The 20,117-nt window shown below is 44.8% G+C and overlaps 1 protein-coding gene and 1 long non-coding RNA gene across 4 annotated transcripts in view; one reads left to right on the forward strand and one right to left on the reverse strand.

Moving 5' to 3' along the window:
• LOC137859963 (uncharacterized) overlaps nucleotides 1-20,117 on the forward strand; it is a 177,421-nt gene that overhangs the window by 107,860 nt on the left and 49,444 nt on the right. The gene's annotated exons all lie outside the window — the stretch shown is intronic.
• The window catches only part of PAX2 (paired box 2), an 84,463-nt gene that overhangs the window by 5,831 nt on the left and 58,515 nt on the right, over nucleotides 1-20,117 (reverse strand). Inside the window, 1 exon segment of the mRNA XM_068689635.1 lies at nucleotides 4,841-4,942. Coding sequence (XP_068545736.1) covers nucleotides 4,841-4,942 — 102 coding nt within the window.

Raw genomic sequence — 20,117 nt, forward strand, 5'->3', positions numbered from 1 at the left:
GCTTCTGGTCTGCTCTGAGGAGGGGGTGGAGAGCATAGAAGTGCACGTGGGGTTCCTACTAGATGCTGTGGAACAGGAAAAGAAGGCAGTGCAAGATGCGCTGGATGCCTGTGATACAATTACCGAAGAAATGTCAATTAATTATACTGTAATCTCTGCAAATCTTCCCTCACAGGAGAGTTAAAACCCAAAATAGGTTCTCAGATGGTGGAAGTGAAGTCTGTTCAAGTCAGTGGATTTGCACTGATTTAAGCTCGGGAGGATCTGTCCAGCTGGGTCCTTTTAAGACACTCAGAATAATAACCAAAGTAGTCAGTACGGAAATGTGTATGTATCAAAACAATCACCGTCCAAAGCTCTTTTAGTCACAGTACTTTTTAGTTTCAGCATAAAAACTCTTACTGTGCGATGGACCTTGCTCAACATTGATTTAATGATAATAACTCAGCGTGTTTCTATACCCAGAAACATCCTGTACCGAAAATCCCGACAACTAGTGGGGAAGGAGTAGGTGAAGCCTACTATGGTGGCCAAGATCTGTGGGATTAGGGTAGAAAGGCAGAAAGTGGTGCACAGTCCAGGTTTACGCCTATTGAAGCTACTTATCTGTGGGGTATACTAGGATGAATTTGGCCCCTGAAGAAGGAAAAGACAACCCAGATGAGAATTACTGCTCTTAAATGCCTCAAATGGAGATCACTTCTCTGCGTTGAGAGAAGAAGTTCTGATGTTTCAAGGTTTCTCTCTCACCCTCCTCTGAGTTTGTCACCCTAAACTGTTTATAGCGTTCCTAAAGCACGGGTTAAGTAGAGGAGAAAGAGCCCCAGCTATGGAGAGCTGGGGAGGAGGGAGGGCAGCCACTGGAAACAGTGTTTATTGACGAGGAGTGAAAGCATGCATGCAGCAGGATAATGAGCTTTTGAGCTCAACTGTGACCAAGAGGAACTGAGCTATCGCCTTCCCCGATCACTAATGAAACAAGTGTAATTTCCTCATCAACATTGGATTCTGTTTAACGACTCCCTGCCGTTGCCATCACCAGCCCTCTGCAGGCTCTACGCTGCTCTGTGTAAACTGTAGTTCCTTTCAGAGGATGCTCACTTCTCCAAAACAGTTTGCAGAAACTTGATGGCCTTTCTGGGAAAGTGGAAGAAGCGAGCCAGGGATCAAAGGTGCTCTGTTACCATTGCAGGAAGCATTTCACAAATGCACAGATTAAGCACAGCGCAATTCCTGACTCATCCTTGATTAACCCCAGTTTTTTTAGGTGTGCATGCAGGGACTGCTGGCCTTCATCCATGTCCACAGCTGGTGATCTGAAGTTACGGGCAAATGCAAATTCAGGACGTGTATCTTAGCACATCATCCACATAAACCTCAGAGATATCTGCATGCATGACCGAGCGTGTTGCATGGATGTACTGCTACTGGAGACAAGCTCTTCCCTAGACTATACAACGAGAAGTCCAGTGAAAGGTTGTCACGGACAGAACAGAGAAACTTTGGTTAGTGCTGGTCAAACAGTCTTCTCAGAAACAGCTCTCTGCTGGAAAATGCTGTCTCATCAAAATGGAAATGTTTTGCATTAGCTTGTCAGCTTCAGCAGAGTTTTGGAAGGAAAAGTTCCAAAATGATTGCAAATTGAAACAAAGTATTATGTTTCAACTTTCTTGTTTTGTTTCATTTTGCCTTTCTCATCTCATTTAATTTCCTTTCAACTCTTTTATTATTTTAATATGTCTTGACATCTAGAACATGTTGACGTTATTGAAATGTTTCATCCTGATGTTTGCAAATTGAACAGTTTCAAGATTCTGACTCCTCATCCCAATGAAAGATAAAAACAAATGTCAGAAAGTCAGAATTTTGCATGCGTTAGAAATTCTGCTTTCCAATGAGCTCTGCTTTTAGCTCTGAACCTTTATTTAAGGAGGATAGAGCCTCTTTCTCGTATTCTCTCACATCTGGACAGTGCTGTTTCCCTGTCACTGTGTTTCTTACAGATGCTCCCTGAGTGGACACCTTGCTTGCTGTGTGTTTCTAATACCCCTAAAGCACTGGCTCCTGGTCTTTTTGGCACAGGGGCAGTGACAAACCACTGGTGACGTGCTGCTTTGTTTTTCCTTTTCAACCTGGACTCTTAGCAGTGGTTGCCAGCAAGCACAGAGGATCAATCTCAGGAGGCCTATATTGTGTGCAATCTGTGCTCTGGGAACCTTTACTAACAGTATTTCTTGGTATCTGTATTTAAGCCTTGGCATGTTTAGTCTTCTAATACAGAAACTATGAGGCATGAAGTGAGCCTAGCAGGTGGCAGGTCCAGGACCAGTAAAGGAGGTTGTTTTCACGCAATATGTAGTTAAGGTACAGAAAACTTCTTGCCACAGGTTGCTGCAGATGTTAAAGGCTTGTATGGGTTCAAGAGACACTGCTTAAGCATGTGAAGGGGAATTCTATTGTGGGTGCTTAATATTAAATAGAAAGATACTATCTCTGCCTTAGGAAGTCTCTGAGCTGCAACTTGTTAGAGGTACAGAGATCTCTCAAGGAAGTGCTGATACCTGCTTTACTCTTACACCCTTCCCAGGCAATCTGTTTCGACCCCTGACAGAGAGCAGTGGCTGGAGAGACCTGCAGTGTGACCCATTAAAGCCAGTCTTATGTTCCTTCCCAGGAAGCCTCTTTATCTCCAGCTCGTTGGCACTGGTCACATAAGAAGACAAGAACAGAAGGGCTGCCAGGCTGGGTCTGACCAGTGGGGTCTGGCTGACGCAGCCGGTACCCAGTGTGATGTAGATGCTGTAACTACTACAGGGTGCCTGAGTATGCCACAGGAAAAGCTTCTGTAACTGAATGTTGACATCAGATCTAATGTAAAGATGTCTTTTTGACTTGAATAATCTCTTTGGAGTACAACTCGACTTCATTCTTCATCATCCTGTATTCCCCCACCCCCTTTTTTTTCAGTATCTGCGTGTTTTGGGGGATACTGCTGTCTTATGGATAAGTAGCCTCTGCATCAAATCTCCTATTCTTGGATAAGTGATCCCTGTGATTAATGGTCTTAAAATCTTTGTCTCAGTTTAAGTGTCAGTGTCATCCTTGCAATGAGGATGTTAAATGTACATAGCAGTCACTGAACACTTCTTACACCAGATCCTGTGTAGCAGCAGTTGGGAAGAGCCTGTGGTTTAGTAGTATGTATTAAACTAGCCAGCTATTTTAGTGCTATCAGTAGTTTCTTATGCCATTACCCTCTGTAAGTTTTGAACTATAGCTGACATATATGTTGACAACTGAATCTACCTACTGTCACTGATTTATGTTTTTTAAATTGATTTTTATTGTCTTAGTGCTCCTCTGATTCTGGAGCCAAGTGGAGTTTAAACCATTCCCTTGAAAAATTTAGTGTAGAAGGCGATGCCTGAAGTTTTGCCAAGTCTGCAGCACCCCAGGAGTTCAGCAGGCTGGCTGGCTGTAGCAAGGGACTGAAGTGGTGCTTGGGGAGGGTACCAATCCACTGCCTTTTCCTGATCTGGAGGTCAATCACATCAACTTCACAACATAGCCCAAGATTTTTTGTGTGTCTTAGGATGATAAGCAGGCAGTCTGTGAGCTCTAGAACGTGCCCATAGGCATTAACTAGTATTGGTGGTATATAGGCAGTGATTTGTCATTTAAAGGTGTTAAGACTCAGACCTACAAACATTCACTGTCAGTGATATTTTCACTGATTAACTGTCCTCTGCAGCGTGTGCTTGTTTAGCCAGCTGTTCCAAGATTTGGATGAGGGCTAAGTTAGGCTTTTCACTCACAAACCCTGGGAAATTGTATTGCAGTAATTTACAAGATTTCTGTCCTCAGCTTTCTGCTGCTTCACTTCACAATTGCTGTCTGAGTCATTCTTCCAGCAGCAGAGGTTGCAGAACAGCCTGTACCTGCTCGTTAGCCATCACAGCTCCCAGCCCAGGGCATTAACATAAGCAGAAATCAGTGGCAGATGAAGTCTCAAGTCCTGAGCTACTGGGGATGAGAAATGAAAATCCTGCATCTTCATTTATCTAGTGGGACTAGCTGTCATCTGAGAAGTGGGGAGCAGAGCCTGTGGAAATAACCTCTTCTGTTGCCCCCAGGTAAATGGTCCTTTGTGCTCCCTACACCCTGGGCAGTATTACCCAAGCTGTTTGCCAAGAGAACATATTTCTCCAAAGGCATTGGGTGGCAAAGGAACAGTTTGCCTTTGAATGTAGGATTAGATAGGATTAGTCCCTTCTTGGACTGGGGTGCTATCTTACAAACAGAAGGTGGGTAAGTAGTTGGTTGTTGAAAGTGAATGGTTAGTTTCTCCTGAAATGCTGTTAATCATTGTTGAGTTCTTGGCCAGTTCAGGCTGTGGACAGCAGGTCTCCAAGAGCTGCAGGTATTAAATTACCATCGATGATTTGTAGTTTGATGCCCTGGCTTTAGACAGACGTAAGTTGTTACCCTAAGTTAGTGGATAGTTGAATATCCTCAGCCACGAGCAGTACATAATAATCTGCACGGGTCATTGGAAAATAATTACATCTGTTAATGAATACTAAGGTTAATTAATTACCAATTAATTGCCACAGGTTATAGATAGCTAGTTGCCCATAGCAGCAGTGAATCAGTTACCAGGGGGAGGGAGATACATTACAGAGTGGGTTGTGAGCTACTTTGGCTATAGGCACCTGATGTTTTTTATATGAAAAAAAACCTTGATGGCAGCAAAGGAATAGCAAAACCAGTTGTGTAAAGGTCTTCCACTACAAGTATGCTGTTCAAACATGTGGGCACCATTACTGAATTCTAGACTTACCAGGAACCATTCCTGCCAGAGTTGAGGTTGGGTAGCTGCCTTGTCCAGTTGGGGGAACATGGGGTGGGTAGCCAGGCAAGGTAGTGCTTGCCATATCACGACCTGGAAAGGGAAAGAATCAGGACAGGGCATCAGTAGGGATAAGGTCCTTCAGTACTGATTCAATGTCACCTTTTGTCCCACCATCACTCACTAGCAGCTTGATGGGCAAATGCTGTGCGTCTTGCCCTTACTTGTGTGCTGACCTTCTACTGAACATTTTGGGGGAAGATTGTGGCACTTCTGATCTCAGGCTATAGGGATGGATCTTAAAACTTAGCACTGTGAGGCTCAAAAGAATTGCTTTCACGGTAGATTTTTGAGCCTGTTAGAAATTTTGGATCTATTTTCACTGAACAAAAATTGCCCTAAGCTGCACAGAGAATGGCAGCACATTCATTGCCAGCGTAGCTGAGGTCCTTTCTATATGCAGTTCCAAAACTGTGGTGATGTTGCTTTAGGGCATGACCGATGGTTAAGGCACTGGAAAGTGATCTAGGAGTTCTCTCTGCCTGTCTCTGGTCCCACCTCTGCTGTTTACCTGCTGATGCTAAAACCATCAGCAAGTCACTTCACCTCTCTGCGCTTCTTCTTATGCTGCAAACTCTTTGGTGCAAGGGCACGCTCCCAGTACATTTTCACAGTGCTTAGCATTAGATCAATACTTGCTGGGCTCTTTCCAGGTGCTGGTGTAATATATAATAATAGGATCATGTGAATTAATTTGAGTCCCACTTCATTTTTATCACAGATACAAGTGTTTGTTAGTAATACTCCAACTCTTGGTATCTTTTATCCACCAAAGAAGTAGAGAAGGGTGTAGATTGGGTGGATGAGTGTAGTTGATTTTTCATCTCTTAGGAAGTGCAGCTGGAGGCTTCTTGGTTGGTGCCAGAGGCATTTCCTCATTTGGACTGGTTAGCCTGAAAATGGGCCAGCCAGAAGGGCATTTTGCTGTTAGTGCTTATTGCATTTAAATGAACTGAAATCATTTCAGAAGCTGCTGGGAGTTTCAAGCCAAAACCAAAAAAAAAAAAAAAAAAAGCTAAATAAATTAAGATAATCTTTCCCCCACAGCTGCTGGGAGATTTACAGCTCAACCTCCAACGTTGCTTACTGAGATCTCTGCTCTTTCAAGCCTTTCACATTCCCTAGGTGAGGTGTAGCTCACCAAGAAGTTTGTGCCCTTGTCGCTCCTTTCTTAAATTTTGACTAACATGTCTGTTCTGGGAGGACTGCAGTCCGATTCACCTTTAGAAGTGACAGTTTATGAATGGCCCATTGATGCCACTGGAACTGGGCTGGGATATGGGAATGAAAGAACAAGAACTGCCTTAGCTCTACTCATGGCAGAATGGAAACTGATAAAGCAGGCCCTGAAACAAGTATGGACCTTGGAAGAGGAGTCAGAAATAAATAACAGTTGAACAGCAGAGTAAAAACTGAATCAACACGGAGAATTACCCCTAGGGGAGGAAGTTTCTCCAGAATAAGGTGGGCTAAACCAAGGCTGTTGCTTTTGTAGATCTTGCCTAAAGATTACTGAGGTAAGAAAAGAAAAAAGAAATGTAAGTTCTTTCCCTCTCCCTGAAGAGGTTCCTGAGCCATGGATGACATTCCTAGCTCACTTTGCACTTAGATAATGGAACTACAGTGACTAAACCATTTTCCAGCCACTCCCCAGTATTGATAAAAATAAATATATAATGCCTCAGGGATTTATGTTCTATTCTCTTCCACTCTTTTATCACCACCATTGCTTTAGTGATTTGTAGTTGCACATTAAGCAGTATGACTAACACCTACTAGATGTAGTTTTTTTTTTGTTTGTTTGTTTGTTTGTTTGTTTGTTTTTTCTCACATTCTTTTAAGGGAAAAAAGTTCTGTGCTTCAAATTCATGTTTTTTTGGTTTTCTGTATTGACTAGTCTGAGATGTAACATCAGGTGATGAATGAGAAAACAGTGTCACTAAAAAGTTAGAGAGAACATTATGTAGTAGCGGGCAAAATTAATTCATTTTGACACTTCCATTCAAGTGGGAACACATACACACTCACTCTGCTACCTGATCTATGCACATATAACCCTGTGTTTTTATTCAGGTGTGAGCATGCAGAGGCTGATACTCAAAACTCGGTGTGCAAAATGTGTTGCGAAGTGATCATCTGTCAAAATCCCAATCTTGAAAAAGAAGATAACAAATATAGTATCACTAACATGAATAAGAGTCCTGTAGAGAGACTCTTAAAATGCTGCTACGTAGAAGCAGTCCCCTTCCATTACCTCCTCTCATTACCACCAGGTGAACAGGGTTATTACATTCTTGTACTCCAGGGCTATGACAAAGCTAGTGTCTGACGTGCTTATAACATGCTTCCAGTACCAGCTATCCTCCTTTCTCCCAAAGCCTGCTGAGTGAGAACCACACCTTCATCACTCTGACTTTCTTTGAGCTTTTGAACATTTTCTCCCAAGTCCATTTCTCCATAAATGTCCTAAGGCAAGTGCATCTCCTGAAACAACGCCTTGTAGCTTAGGGGGTGGCCATGTAAGTCTGCATCGCCACTGGAGTATATTGTTGGAGAGAGTCTGTCAGGATAAGCCTTGGCTTAGGAAATGCCCAGAGCTCCTACTGGCTGCAGTAAGACTTGGACAGTGTTATGAACACAAAAGTCTTCTCTGCAGTTGCTTTCTGCTTTCCTCCAGGGAGGTTTAGAAATGCAAATGTCACCAAGACAAAGGGAGGACGTTAGCTCAAAAGAGAAAAATAATATAGGAATATGAAGGAGGCAGAGATAAAATATGTTTCTTGAGCATTAGGAACCATGTTCCGCACTCTGAAGAACTTGCCTGTTGAAAAAGCCCAAATTACATTCTTTGGCGGTGGAGTGACACCTAAAAAGATTGACACTATTTCACCCAAGCCATCCCTGAGCTTCTGCAGCAGTGATGCCTCAGTCCTCTTGCATGGGTGTTTCACCTCATACCTACTACCTTAAACTCCACTTTCTTCCCCCTGCCCCCTCCAACCTGTGGCTCCTAAGCGCTGCCATCTTCTGTGACCTGCCTTTGTCCTTCCCTTGAAGGCTGCCACCACAGATCTGATTTCACATGGCTGTAAGACTTCGTAGCCTCTGACCCTGTTTCCTGACTGCCTGGCCTGCCACGTGAAGGCACCAGCTCACGCTGACGCTTGCCAGCCAGCTGACTGGAGTCCTGCTCGCAGTGTGGCTGTGGCACTGCTCACCCGCTGGCTGTGTATGGGTCTGACTCAGTAGTTTTTGCAACCCATGCTGACAACCCTGCTGACAGTCCTAGAGCTGGCAGACACGTTCAAGCTGCAGTCATCAACCTAGGCTAGCACACAGTACCCTCGCTAGGCCCCCCGTACACAGGGGCCTTGTGGTTAGTGAGGCAACATAGGATTTTGCTGTACAAGTGTTTCCCTACTAAGCCCCAAACCCATCCAGCTGGGACACCAGTCACTTTTGTGTAGTTACAGCTTCTTTTCCCATTTTATTCTGCAAAAATGAAGGACAGGCATGAAATCTGTTACTGACTCTCCGTGGAGCTGCGAACACATGCTGCATACACAGAACTGGAACATCGTTGCTCTGGTTCCCACTTGCACTCAAAGAGCTTGCAGCATTTCCTGGTCTCCCCGTCAGACGAACCTGAACCCCTTGCCTGCAGCATCCCCGCTGAGTTTGTGGCCAAGGCCGGTTACCTGCTATCAGAGGCTGGCTGCTGGACTGCCCAAAGTGGGCACCATGATGAAGGAAGGCACTGTAGCAAGGCGTGGACGCATCGTCTGAAAGGGTCATGTGGAAGGGCTGAAGATCAGCCTGCCCAGAGCCGACCGGCGTGGTGGGGGTGAAAGGGGTGAGAGAGGCTCCATGAGGCTCTTGCTTTATACTGAGGGGAGAGGAGAGGTTTTCTGTGGTAGGGTAAGGGATGGACACAGACAGACAAAGGGAACAGGGGGAGGAAGAGGAGGGTGGGGAAGGGAGGAGAGGAAGAACAAAATGGGTAAATGAAAATGGAGTGGTTAAAATCTACAGGGAAATTAATTTAAAAACAAAAATAAAAATAAAAAGGTTAGGAGTAGATCAGAGGAGCCAGTGCTGAGACAACAGCAGTAAATGCACCCGGGGGCTAGGCTCTGGCTGCAGTGATGCCTCTGCAGGGCAGCAGGATAGAGGAAATGGAGTGCGGTGGCGGATGGGAGGGATGGGATGCGGGAGAAGGAGAAGTGTGGGAGGGGACATGCAGGAGGGGAGGACAGGAAGAAGCATAGGGTTGGGAAGAAGAATGCTCTGAAGCTTCGGTGCTCCCTTTCCTGCTGCGTTCTCTTGCTGTCTGAGGGTGTACAAGGATGCTACACTCACGCAGTTTGGCCCAGGGAATTACACCCCTTTGTCTCTCAGACCCAAGGTAACTTCCCCAGGAGAGCAGCATGGTTATGAGCATCTGTTAAACGCAATGATCAAGGTAAAGGCCAAAGGTTGTCAAACCAAGCTCCGTAAAAGCTTTGACAAAAAAGATGCAGCTGAACTTTGAGGTGGTTAAAATGAAAAATGGGACTGTGCCATTAATAGGCGAATAGATAGATTGATCAATTGATCTTTTTTATAGTGCGTGCTTTGTGGCTTTGACCATAAAAGCACTGAGTACTGACTCTGGTAGTTCCCAAAGTACAGTGTTGCCAGACAGATACCTTGACGGAGAGATACAATGGAAGAGAGGAAACGTTGGGGACTTATAATAGGTTTCATTTGCGCTGCTGTTTGCATTGGGCCACTAATCTGATGTGCAGATTTGCACAGTCACAAGAAATACAGCTTTGAAGCTGCTCCTAACTGGGCTCCCAGGTAGGAGGTCTGGGAATTGTAGAACTCTAAAGCATGGGTACTCCAGTATACCCAGACTTGGTGGGTTAGCAGTAACAGAGTCCTGTATTTGAATACCTGAAAGAGAAGTACGGACGATGTGATCAGATCCTATCCAAATCATCTCGCAAACCAACCACCCTCAGATAAATAAATTAGAGCCAACAAATGAAAGCCATCTCTCTGCCGCAATGGCAAGTGTTGCCAATGTCATATGAGATAAGTTAGTTGTGGTGGGTTTGATTTATACAGAGATATATAAATGTGACATATAATTGGGTCATAAATCTGGCTTCATTAATATAGAACTGGCTTTAATTAACTTTAGGCACCTTATTGTGAGGCTGCAATGTTCACCTAGACTATAAAGGGCTGGGCAGTTTCTATCTGTGAATGCTGTTTATCCTGAGGCGTTTGTTTCCTAAAGGTTTGTTACCTGGCAAAAATGATAGTTTGCCATCTGTGTTCTCCTCCAAGTACCTCTCACCCGGCTGGCCAGCAAAGGTCTCTGAGCACCGAGACTCCTTTGCAGCAAAGACATATGTTCGTGGGCCAGCTGATTGGGAAAGATCCCTTCTGGCCAAAAGGTGTGCAGTTCCTCCTCATTCAGACTGCGTATGGGAAGCCTCTGGTATGCTCAGCCAGGATGGGCCTTTCTTCACCCTTTTTGCTATAGGAAGCTCTTCTGGGCAAGGACTTTTCTGGAGGTGTGGTAAATAGGATCTGGGGTGTGTGGTGATTGTTGTGCAGCTAATCAGAGTCACTGGGGTAAGCAGCACCTCCGAGCTGTGCAGGAGAGGGCAGGTGTGGGGAGCCGCTAGGGCAGGAGGGGCAGGAGAAGGTGGACGCAGAGATGTGGGTGGGCAGAAGCCAGAGGTGCTGTGGGCAGAGGTTAATCCTGTTTGCACAGCCCCCGGGCACGATGGGTTTCCTAGTCCCTCCCCTGCTTTATTTCTCTTTTAAAGCACGGAATTTTCAGCTATAATCCTTCCTAAACCGCAGCATTTTTCAGGCGCTCTGTGTAAGTGAAACCATAATCTCTGGTAAAACAGGCTGCTTAAGCTGCTGTAGCATTAGGCCAATCTGATCCAGCCCCTGGATTTCCGCTCTGCCCAGCCACCACGGAGAGGATTTCAGCCTGAAAGACTGCCTAAAGCCCTCGCAATGGGAACAACAGTGCCAGGCCTTGCCTTGCAAAGCTGCACAGGGTTAAGGGACCAGAAGCTATTTGTCCCGGTGTTCTGAGGCTGTTAAAGCTCCTGTCAGACTCACAGCAGAGATGAGCCCAGCCCTCTCTTGAACACATCAAAGCTTATGAAGAAAAATTCCTCACACCTTGCAGAGGCAGCACCACTTACTCAGCGCAGGGGGATAAAGAAGTCAGGAGTAAGATGGCAAAGAGGCTGGGACACAATGCCGCTAAGCACGGCTCTCTCTAAGAACAGCGGAGGAGAGGAGAGGATAAGGTCAGACAGCAAATGATTGCTCAAACCAAACTCAGCCCTCAGTGTGTCTATTTACCTGTCCTTCCGTCTCCGCTCAGCAGCTGCACAGGCGCAGCTGATATCCCGTGCGTCCTTACTGGCGGGTGGCAGTTACGAATCTTTACCCTTTTCTTGTGCAGCTCTCCTCTGACTGAAAGCACCTGAATTCTGTCTCCAGTATAACTCCCACCACTGCCATGCTGGAATAATTGCCCCAGCAGTGAATTATAGCTCTGAAGTGTGTCAGTATGGATGAGATCAATTGATTGATCTATCTATCCACCTGTGAGTGGCACAGTCCCATTTTTCATTTTAACCACCTCAAACTTCAGCTGCACCTCCTTTCTTTTCACTTCTGATTTCCTCTGGTCTCCGATTCTTTTGTATTTGGGATGGAGAACAGGGAAAGGAGTGCCATGCTCAGCCCATCCTGCTCCAAGTCCTGCCAGTGCCAGCAAGCCATGCTCTGCTGGCTCCTCGGAGCCTCATGGGGGTCCCTCGGTGAGGTGGCACCAGGGAGCCCCAAGGTATCTGTCAGTGTCTTACTGGTACGGAAATCGACCCATAATTGAGTGGGGGGTGGAATGAGTTTGCAGCCCCTCTCCAGAGAGGCAGAAAGCTGTTCTCCCAAGCTCCTTTCTGCTAAATGGCACCTACTATCCTTGTTTATGAGCAACAAAAAAATACCAGCCCATGTCATGGTGGGGGAAATTTGAAAGGGTGAGCAGGGTGGGGATACAGCTGGGAACGTAGCAGAGGACTACACGTTTTCTGCATTTCCAGCTCCTTTCTTTCTTAGTGTACTTGCTGAGTTATGGCTGTTTTTCTTCCTTTCTAACCCTCTCCTCTGTTATCCTGGCGGAGAGCTAGAACTGGTGATCTCTGGCCTAAATTCCCCCTGCGAATGAAGGGATTTTGGCCAGACAGGGGGAGAGGAAGATTCACAGCTGTGGGTTCCTACAGAGACTCATCTCAGCTTTTATCGTGCTCTCTGCTGCTGAAGGGAAGGAAGCAGGGGGGTTTGCAGGACTAGATAAGCAGCTTGTTTTTCATCACTGGTTTTCTGGAGGATAAGCTAGCTGCCTCCAGTGCTCCTTTTCTTTTCAGTGAGGGCAGAATCTCAAGATGGCACATCCCTGCATAAGGGATGGCTTGTGCGCACCCACTTGACAACACTGCTCACAATCTTGACAGTGTTTAGTATCCTTCACCTTTTCCTGGTGTCTCTATAAAATATTTATATGATCCCAAAGGCTCAGACTCCTCAGAGCACACATCCTCACAGCATCCCCTAGGGATCACTGTTCTACCTGTGAGGAGCTGAGCACAGAGAAAATGTACCCAAGCTCATGCAGGAAGCCTGTGTCAAAGCCGAATCGTATCTCAGGTGGTTTTGCACCTATGTTTGTACCCACTACTGAGATATCTTTTCCTCATTTACATTCCTCCTGTATTAATAACATCATTCCTTAGAAAGGTTTCATTGTGGCAAGCAGAAGGGGATGGGGTCCTCAGCATTCACAAACTGGTGAATTTAGGCCACAGCCTGTGGACTCACATCACTTCATCCCATGTGAGAATCTTGCCTTAGAACTTCTCAAAGTCCTGCAGAAGACCAAACTGGACTGACACAGCCTGTCTTTGACTTTTGCCTTCTGCCATGTCAGAACCATTTTTTTTTGTTGTGTTTTGTCTTTTCTTAGCTTTTTAGCTCTTCTTTTGCAAGAGCATTATGCAAGTGGCACTGAAGATAAAAATCATCCTTTTTTTTGTTCCTTCTCTGTGTTAGTAACAGACCTTTGCTAGGACAACAGAAAAGTGTGTAAAACCTAATTTACTTCTCATTGTACCTTTCTTGCATTCTCTTTGTATTCCCGCTGACTGGGGAATGAGCCTTGCATGTTCAGGTTTATTTTCTGTTTCTGCACAGATCCATCCATGTTTCTAGCCCAACACTTAACTTGTGTGTTATTGAAATACACACTGAAAGAAAAAACAACAAAAAAATCTTGCTCTCCAAGAGTCAAAACTGTTGACATCATTGATGTCAAGATTTTAAATCCATTTGCTCCATTTTTTATGAAACTGACTTTTACAAACCTAGATTTTATATCTGTTCTAATTATTTGCTGCTTTCCAAGTAATCTGAGCTACTCACTCTGTATTTTACTTGGGAGAGAAACTGAGGTTTCGTAGTCCTCACACCCAGTTAAACATGGAGCACCCAGCAGACCTGTGACTGGGATCTTTGAAGCCAGCTGCATACTGTTAGTCACTTGGGAACTCCACTAGGGTCAGCTGCATTTGGCTCTAAGTAGATTTGTTTGGAGGTGGAGGTGAGGAAAACAGGCTTCAAAGTCTGTGGGAAATAACGTTGTGCCTGTACATTTGGTAAACAGATAGGCTCAGCGGATTTATGCTTTGTCCCCTTTCTTGTATCCCAGCCCATCAGCATGTTGCAGTTACAGATTGCTCCCTGCCTTAAAGTCAAGCACATGCTTATATTCCTTGGTGGGCTGGGACTTGAATGTTATGTGTTAAACAAAACGCTTTTGAAATATATGCTGGGAAATGTAATTAGAACAGAGCATGTTATTTTTGCACACAGTCCACACAATAGGTGTCTCCAAGGCTTTCATCACATGATGGAAAATGATCATGAGACAGGACAGATCTTCCTGGGTAGTCCACAGCAGTCCTACACCTACTGAGAAGGGCCAAAGATCGCCCTAAGCTCTCCATTTCTCTGAAAGACTGCAGTGGGCAATTTCAATTGTGCGAGCAGCTGGCCTGGTTAAATCCAATAGAGTTGATGGAGATCAAAAGTTATTAACATCTGCTGACAGCTGTTGCTTAACTCAGATATAAAGCACAGTCTTTGCTGTCAGTGGGCAAGTATCTACATCACAAAAATTTTCATGGTAGCTATACTTACTGGCTCCTTCATTCAGCCTCAAAAGAAAAGCCAAAATCTGAGACTATACAACTCTCTTCTCTAAAAAAAGAAAGTCCTCTTTTGTCCAGCCTGTAATGCCAGTCCTTGCTAAGGAAAATGGACGGGGAATGCAAATTCACTGCTCTTGCTATTAAGCTTAAATGCTAATTTAAGGAAGGCATGGTTTCTTTCAGGCCCTCCCATTTCTGAGTTCCTTGCTTCAATATGCTTTTAAGTCCATGAGCTTTCTTCTTCAGCATCATAAAGTTATTGTCAGTGAAACTTCCATTGGAAGTGTAGGAAATAGTTTATGTTTTCCCCCTGCCATTTCTGTCTGTTCCAGGGATCATTCATCTGACCATCCATCACCCTCAGCCATTTGGTCTCAGGGAAGAGTAGTAGCGCCTTTTGCCTTTCCAAATTCCTTGGCAAGATAAGGAGATACTATCTCTACTTAGGTATGGGAAACAGTTGATGAGATTTGGAGGCCCTGTGGACATTACTTTTGTTGATTCCTCATCTTAAATAGAGAAGAGGCTTGCAGCCTCTCTGCAGAAATGAGCCCTTATTTCAGAAGTGCAGAATATGGAACTCAGTGCCGTTCCTCATCCCCCCTGTCCCTCATCTGCAGCAGCTCCATGTGCTCAATTTGGCATACTTCCATACTGCAGACTGCCCTCACAGAAAATATCTCCTTCATTTTGATGAGGCGGGATCATAACAATCATGTAGCAGCCACGTGAGTGATTATCATATTCCATTTTCAGGGCATTGGGGCATCCAGAGATGTGCCCAACAGGCTGCTTGGCTGCTGGCAGCTGTGATGCTGTGCAGCAGACTGCTGGTCTGCATATGGAGGGTTTGCCATCACCAAAGCCAATCTGTGGCCCCTAGCTGATTGTGAGAGAGGTGTTCTTGAGGCAACTCAGTCAAGCCTTGACCAGGGCTGTTGTTCACTGGTGTCAGAGGCTAACGTAGATTGGAACAAGAGGGGGATTTTCATCACTATGAACAAGGAAAAGGGGAAGGAAACGCTCCCCCTCTCAGCGTAACAATATACATGCAAGTAAATTTAATGGTCAGTTTTAATCATTATGTAAAACAGCAAGATGGATCAACTAGTTTTACATTTGCACCATGTGGCTGTTTCCTAAAAGGTTGAATTCTAGGGTGGTAACAAATATTTTGACAAATACAAAATTTACACTAAGCATGGTTATTCAATTTTTGCTAAATAGATGAACTGCATCTGGGCACATTTATTTAAGCAATTATGTTGTTTAACATAATTTGTCTTTACATATTATTGTATGGGAAAATAATGAATGAGTCCATATTATTATTTTATTAGATTATTAACTTTTTACTTGTGATATGTGTCAAGTTGTATTTAGGTGGAATTAGAATTCAATTAAAAACAGTATTTGTAATTTATTCATGCTAATTATATAAAATGACCACAAGTTCCCTGACTTCCTAAATATATTGGAACAAAAAAGACAGGTTTTTCTAAGCAGATTTTGCATTAAAAATGTCCTATTAAGTGAAGGAAAAGATATATATATATATAAGGAGGAAATTGAACTGATTTTAGAACCTGAGTTTAGAACTAATAGATCTCATCCTTTCACACCAAGCATAATTCACTCACTGACAGAGGAAAACAAATGTTCCTGCTTTTTCAAATCCTAGTTTGTTTCTTAGTTTTGAGTGACCTGGTTATTGAACTGAACAAAATTCTCTTCAGTTCACTCACTAAGCTGAAACAAAGGAAATATTATCTTTTCACCTTGCAGGAGGCTAAAGTTCTCAAAAGATTGTTTATCATTTCGAAAAACTTTGGATCCAGGTGTCTAGCCAGTGATTTCTCTGTGCTTAGCATCGCAACTTTCTAGAAAAATTTCATAGAAATCAGATGCTGTTTAACTACTCTTTGTGCATGACTTTCAGACATATAAAATATACTTAGTTTCAGTAATTATTTTTGTGTACATTTATGTTGAAAATATTAACTGAGTTGTAAAAATGGACTTAAAATGGGGAAAAAAAAATCTGACCCCATGCCAGAGGTAGAGGTCTGAAGAAAAGGGAGATCTATGGGATCTGTGCTTTTTTGGTGCCTCTGTTTGACATATCATGAGTGGCTGTCAGAATTTTTCACCTTGGATGGTACTTGTTCCTTTTGGGAAAAAATTATTTCCCAAAGAGAAGGAACCATTTTCTGTCCAGAACCTGGTAGCTTGCTTGGTGAGTGATGGCTTTTTTTTTTTTTTTTTTTTTCTTCCTTTGGCTTCTCTTTTGCCTTCTGTTTGTGGATCTCACTGGTTGTAGTAGACTGGTAAGTGAAGTCTATTTAGTTAAAACTGACAGGATTCAATTAAGGGAAGTTGTTCTTTACCTTTCCTGTAATCTTACAATCTATCTAGTAGGTAAATCCTCCCCTTTAGTGGTATGTTAATATGCAAGTTTGCAAGCCATCCATCAGAAGTCCATTGTGTTTGATTTCCCATAGTGCTGCCTTTCTGTTGGATAGCCTCTGGGCTAGCTGACTGAGTTGGAAAGGACTCCACTCCCAAACTATTCATCTAATTCCCCTGCACTCACAATCTGGTTTGAAGACACCTCCCTTCAGGCATGTGTATTCTATAAGATGTGACTTCCGATGGTGTTTAAAGAGGGATCTTAACCTTTTATTCTCAAAGGATTCGAGGCCTCAGTAAACATCTTGTGATTTAAAGTACTCCTGTCACTGCTGCCAAAAACGCGAGATTCTTCTCTGCTCACCCCTGTAGTGTGAGATGCTGAGTACTTTCCAAAAATCAAAGACCTGTGGAAACTACTGAAAAAAAAAAGAAAACTATTAAGGTTTTCTGTGTTTGCCTACCCCTGTACAAGTTTATACTAATCTGCCCGATCCGTTTGCCTTCAATAAATACAATTGAAGTAGAACATCTCTTATCAAAAGACATCTTGTCTTGGTGTTCAACTGCATGTGCTTGTCTTATCTTGGTACGTATATGTTGAAGTTTGGGTCTTTGCTTCTAGGAGTCCTGATGGGAACCCAAAGACACTGCCCAAGACACTGTCAGGGATCTATGCCAGTCCCTCAGATATACAACACTGAGGCAAGATGGAGCTGGTCCATTGACCCGTGTGTGGAAGAAGAGATGAGGCTGTGTTCTCAGGCAGTTTTTAAGAGCTTTCTCTCTGGTACTTCACAAGAAAGCTGTGTATATATGCATTGACTCTCCTATACAAAGGACAGTGGGAGCATGTTTCCCAGCCTTTGAATAGAACTTGATGGCTTGGACTTTGGGGAAGGCTTTCTTGCACGTTGGGGAGGTGGCCGCCTGTTTTGCAGCATTTCTAGCTCTTCAGTTTTATGAAGCTCACAAACAGATAAGGGGACTTTAGCATCATCTGTACATAGTATTTCAGTTAGTTACTTCCTATTGAGGTTTTGATGGTTTTTGGAGGGGTGTATTCTCAGACCTGTGGGAGCTGAGGGAACTTGCTGAGGAAAGCTAGTCATGAGCTAGAGAAAGGAGGACTTTCTCTAAGGTCTTCTGAAAGGGCAAGAATCCACTGTCAGACAGCTTTGGTTTGGAAAGGACTATTGATACCTTTCCTGCCTGGAAAGACTGAGTTGGGGAAACATTCTTGTAGACTGAAGCTAAATCTCATATCCTGAAATAACTGCACACAGAACTCGTACCCTCCATGGGTGGACTTGTTTCAAATATCAGCTGGCTTCATGGACTGCCCTGGGACAAGAGGAAAGCGGCATTTCAGAAGTGACACTATAGCAGCAGAACAGGTAGCCAGCAGTTCCATACTCACTATTCCTCCAATATCCCTTTCTGGGAGAGGAAGCTGAGGTCCCAGCCTCTCTCTTAACTCCTAGCCAGGGCTAGATCAGGAGGCAGCCTTGAGTTCCTCACCTTTCTGGTCCTTCCTGAGAGCACTGCCCAGCCCCACAGCAAACACATCATGAATCATTCATCTTTAATAGATTATGCAAATCAGGGACATCAGATCAATGGAGATCAATAACTGCAACCACTTAATTGCCAACAAAAACATTTTAAGAATGAGCATTATCTGAAGTCCTTTCTTGGGTAATGGCACCATTAATCCAAACATTGGATCCTGGCCTAAGTGTAGAGGAAAAATTCTCTGCCCTTCTTTCCCCACCGCCTTTCAGGGTGTTAAGGTTTTTTTTTCCCTTCTCATTTCCAGTTTCTGAGTTTCCCCATCATTACCACCATTGAACATCTCCCAGCGCTAATAGTTCTGCTTTTGTTACTCTGCGCTGATTGAAATGTTGCATACAGATTGAGATGTTAGTGCTAAGTTGCCACCTGGGAATGTCAAGCTGGGTCTGAAATGAACTTTTCTCACTCTTGGATCCAGATGGATCAGATGGGGATGTTCTCAAGCCGAGCTGGGAGTGTTGCAGGGAGCAGGGTGCGGATGGTGCGGGGTGGGGGGACAAAGAGAAGATTTTCTGCTTCAGCCCACAGCCTCCTCTGTAAAGCCAAATCTCTATCCTCCTGTCCCCTTGCGAGAGCCATGTACAAAGCTCGAAGCTCATGCAGTGTCCTCAGCCTTCAGGAATTCAGCTGTCATGGTAATAGGCTGGAATGCACCAGCTTCCCTTAGGCAGAAGGACTGAAAAGAATTATTTTAATGGGCTCCTTGAATATCAAACTCTGTGATTTTAGGCACCTCACCTTTAGATCACACTATGGGGGTCTGCCTTCCATGAAGGGAGGACAGTACTGCTCTCCTGCTGGCTGTGCCCCCCTTGGGGAGGAGAGTATTTCCTGTAAGAGCTGTAGATCTGCTAAATGGTAGACAGATGACTATCAGCTTAGTTTTGTCTTGCACATATGAATACAAAGAAAAGTGGAACAGTTTTGCCACAGCTGAGCCATTTTTCTGGTTGTCTAAGAAACTGTATGGCTGCAAGGATCTTGGGTCAAGCCTGGTAGCAGTAAAAGCCCTGAAAAATCTGGGGGCATCACACTTTCTAGGCACTCCCTAAATATGTAGTTCACCTCCCCATGGTGCTCCATTTCACAGACCTCACACTGGATTCCCTTTGTATTTAGGGTAACAGCTACTGGTCCCCCTGGCCTCAAACTTCCTGGCAGCTGGATGGTGCATGCAGCAATATCCCTTGGACCAGTGGCTGTGGCCTCAGGGGCTGTACCCGTGGCTTCTGCCAGACAGCATTAAGCCACAAACTCTGCTGCTCTTGTTTCTGTGCCCCAGAAGCCTGCTTTTTGGCCAAGAGGCTACAGCTCCTCTTGCTACCAGGATCGTACCTCTGCCATGACTTACTGCTTGGCTCTGCCGTGGGATTTCTGAAGGGGTCACAGCCATTGCAGTGCAAGGGGAAAGTACCAGAGAGGGGCCAAGCTCCTGGGCCTTGCCCCTGCTTTAGTGGCCTGGCAGGAGGTAGGTAGGTGCGTGAGAGGAAGCAGCGGTGGCTGAAGCCCTGCAAGAAGGGGCTGTGACAGCACAATGTCTGTCTCCTTACGGCTCCAGTGGGGCCAGGACAGGCCACCTACCACTAGCAGCAGGCTGGCATGCCCCGCGGCCCCAGGGACAGCCCCCCAGGCCTGCTGGTGCAGCCAGCAAAGAGGAAGCTTCTGTGGAGCAGTGGCTGCTGAAACTGCCTCCTGCTGCTGTGCATCCCGGTTCCTCCCTACTGCACTTGCTCTCGTTCATTTCCTCCTCCAGCTTCCCAGTCACACCCCGGTGTAATGTGCCCACAGGTAGGGGAGGGAGGGAGGCTGTGAACAAACTTCATTTGCCAGCTGCTGAGGGCAACCCCTGGGCTTGCGAAGAGGGAGCTTCGCAGTCAGCTCAGCAGCCCTATGCTTAGCTTGCAAATGCCCCTTCCCAGTGCCAGGGCCAAGTA

The sequence above is a fragment of the Anas acuta genome, chromosome 7, assembly GCF_963932015.1.
Source record: "Anas acuta chromosome 7, bAnaAcu1.1, whole genome shotgun sequence".
Classification (NCBI taxonomy): domain Eukaryota; kingdom Metazoa; phylum Chordata; class Aves; order Anseriformes; family Anatidae; genus Anas; species Anas acuta.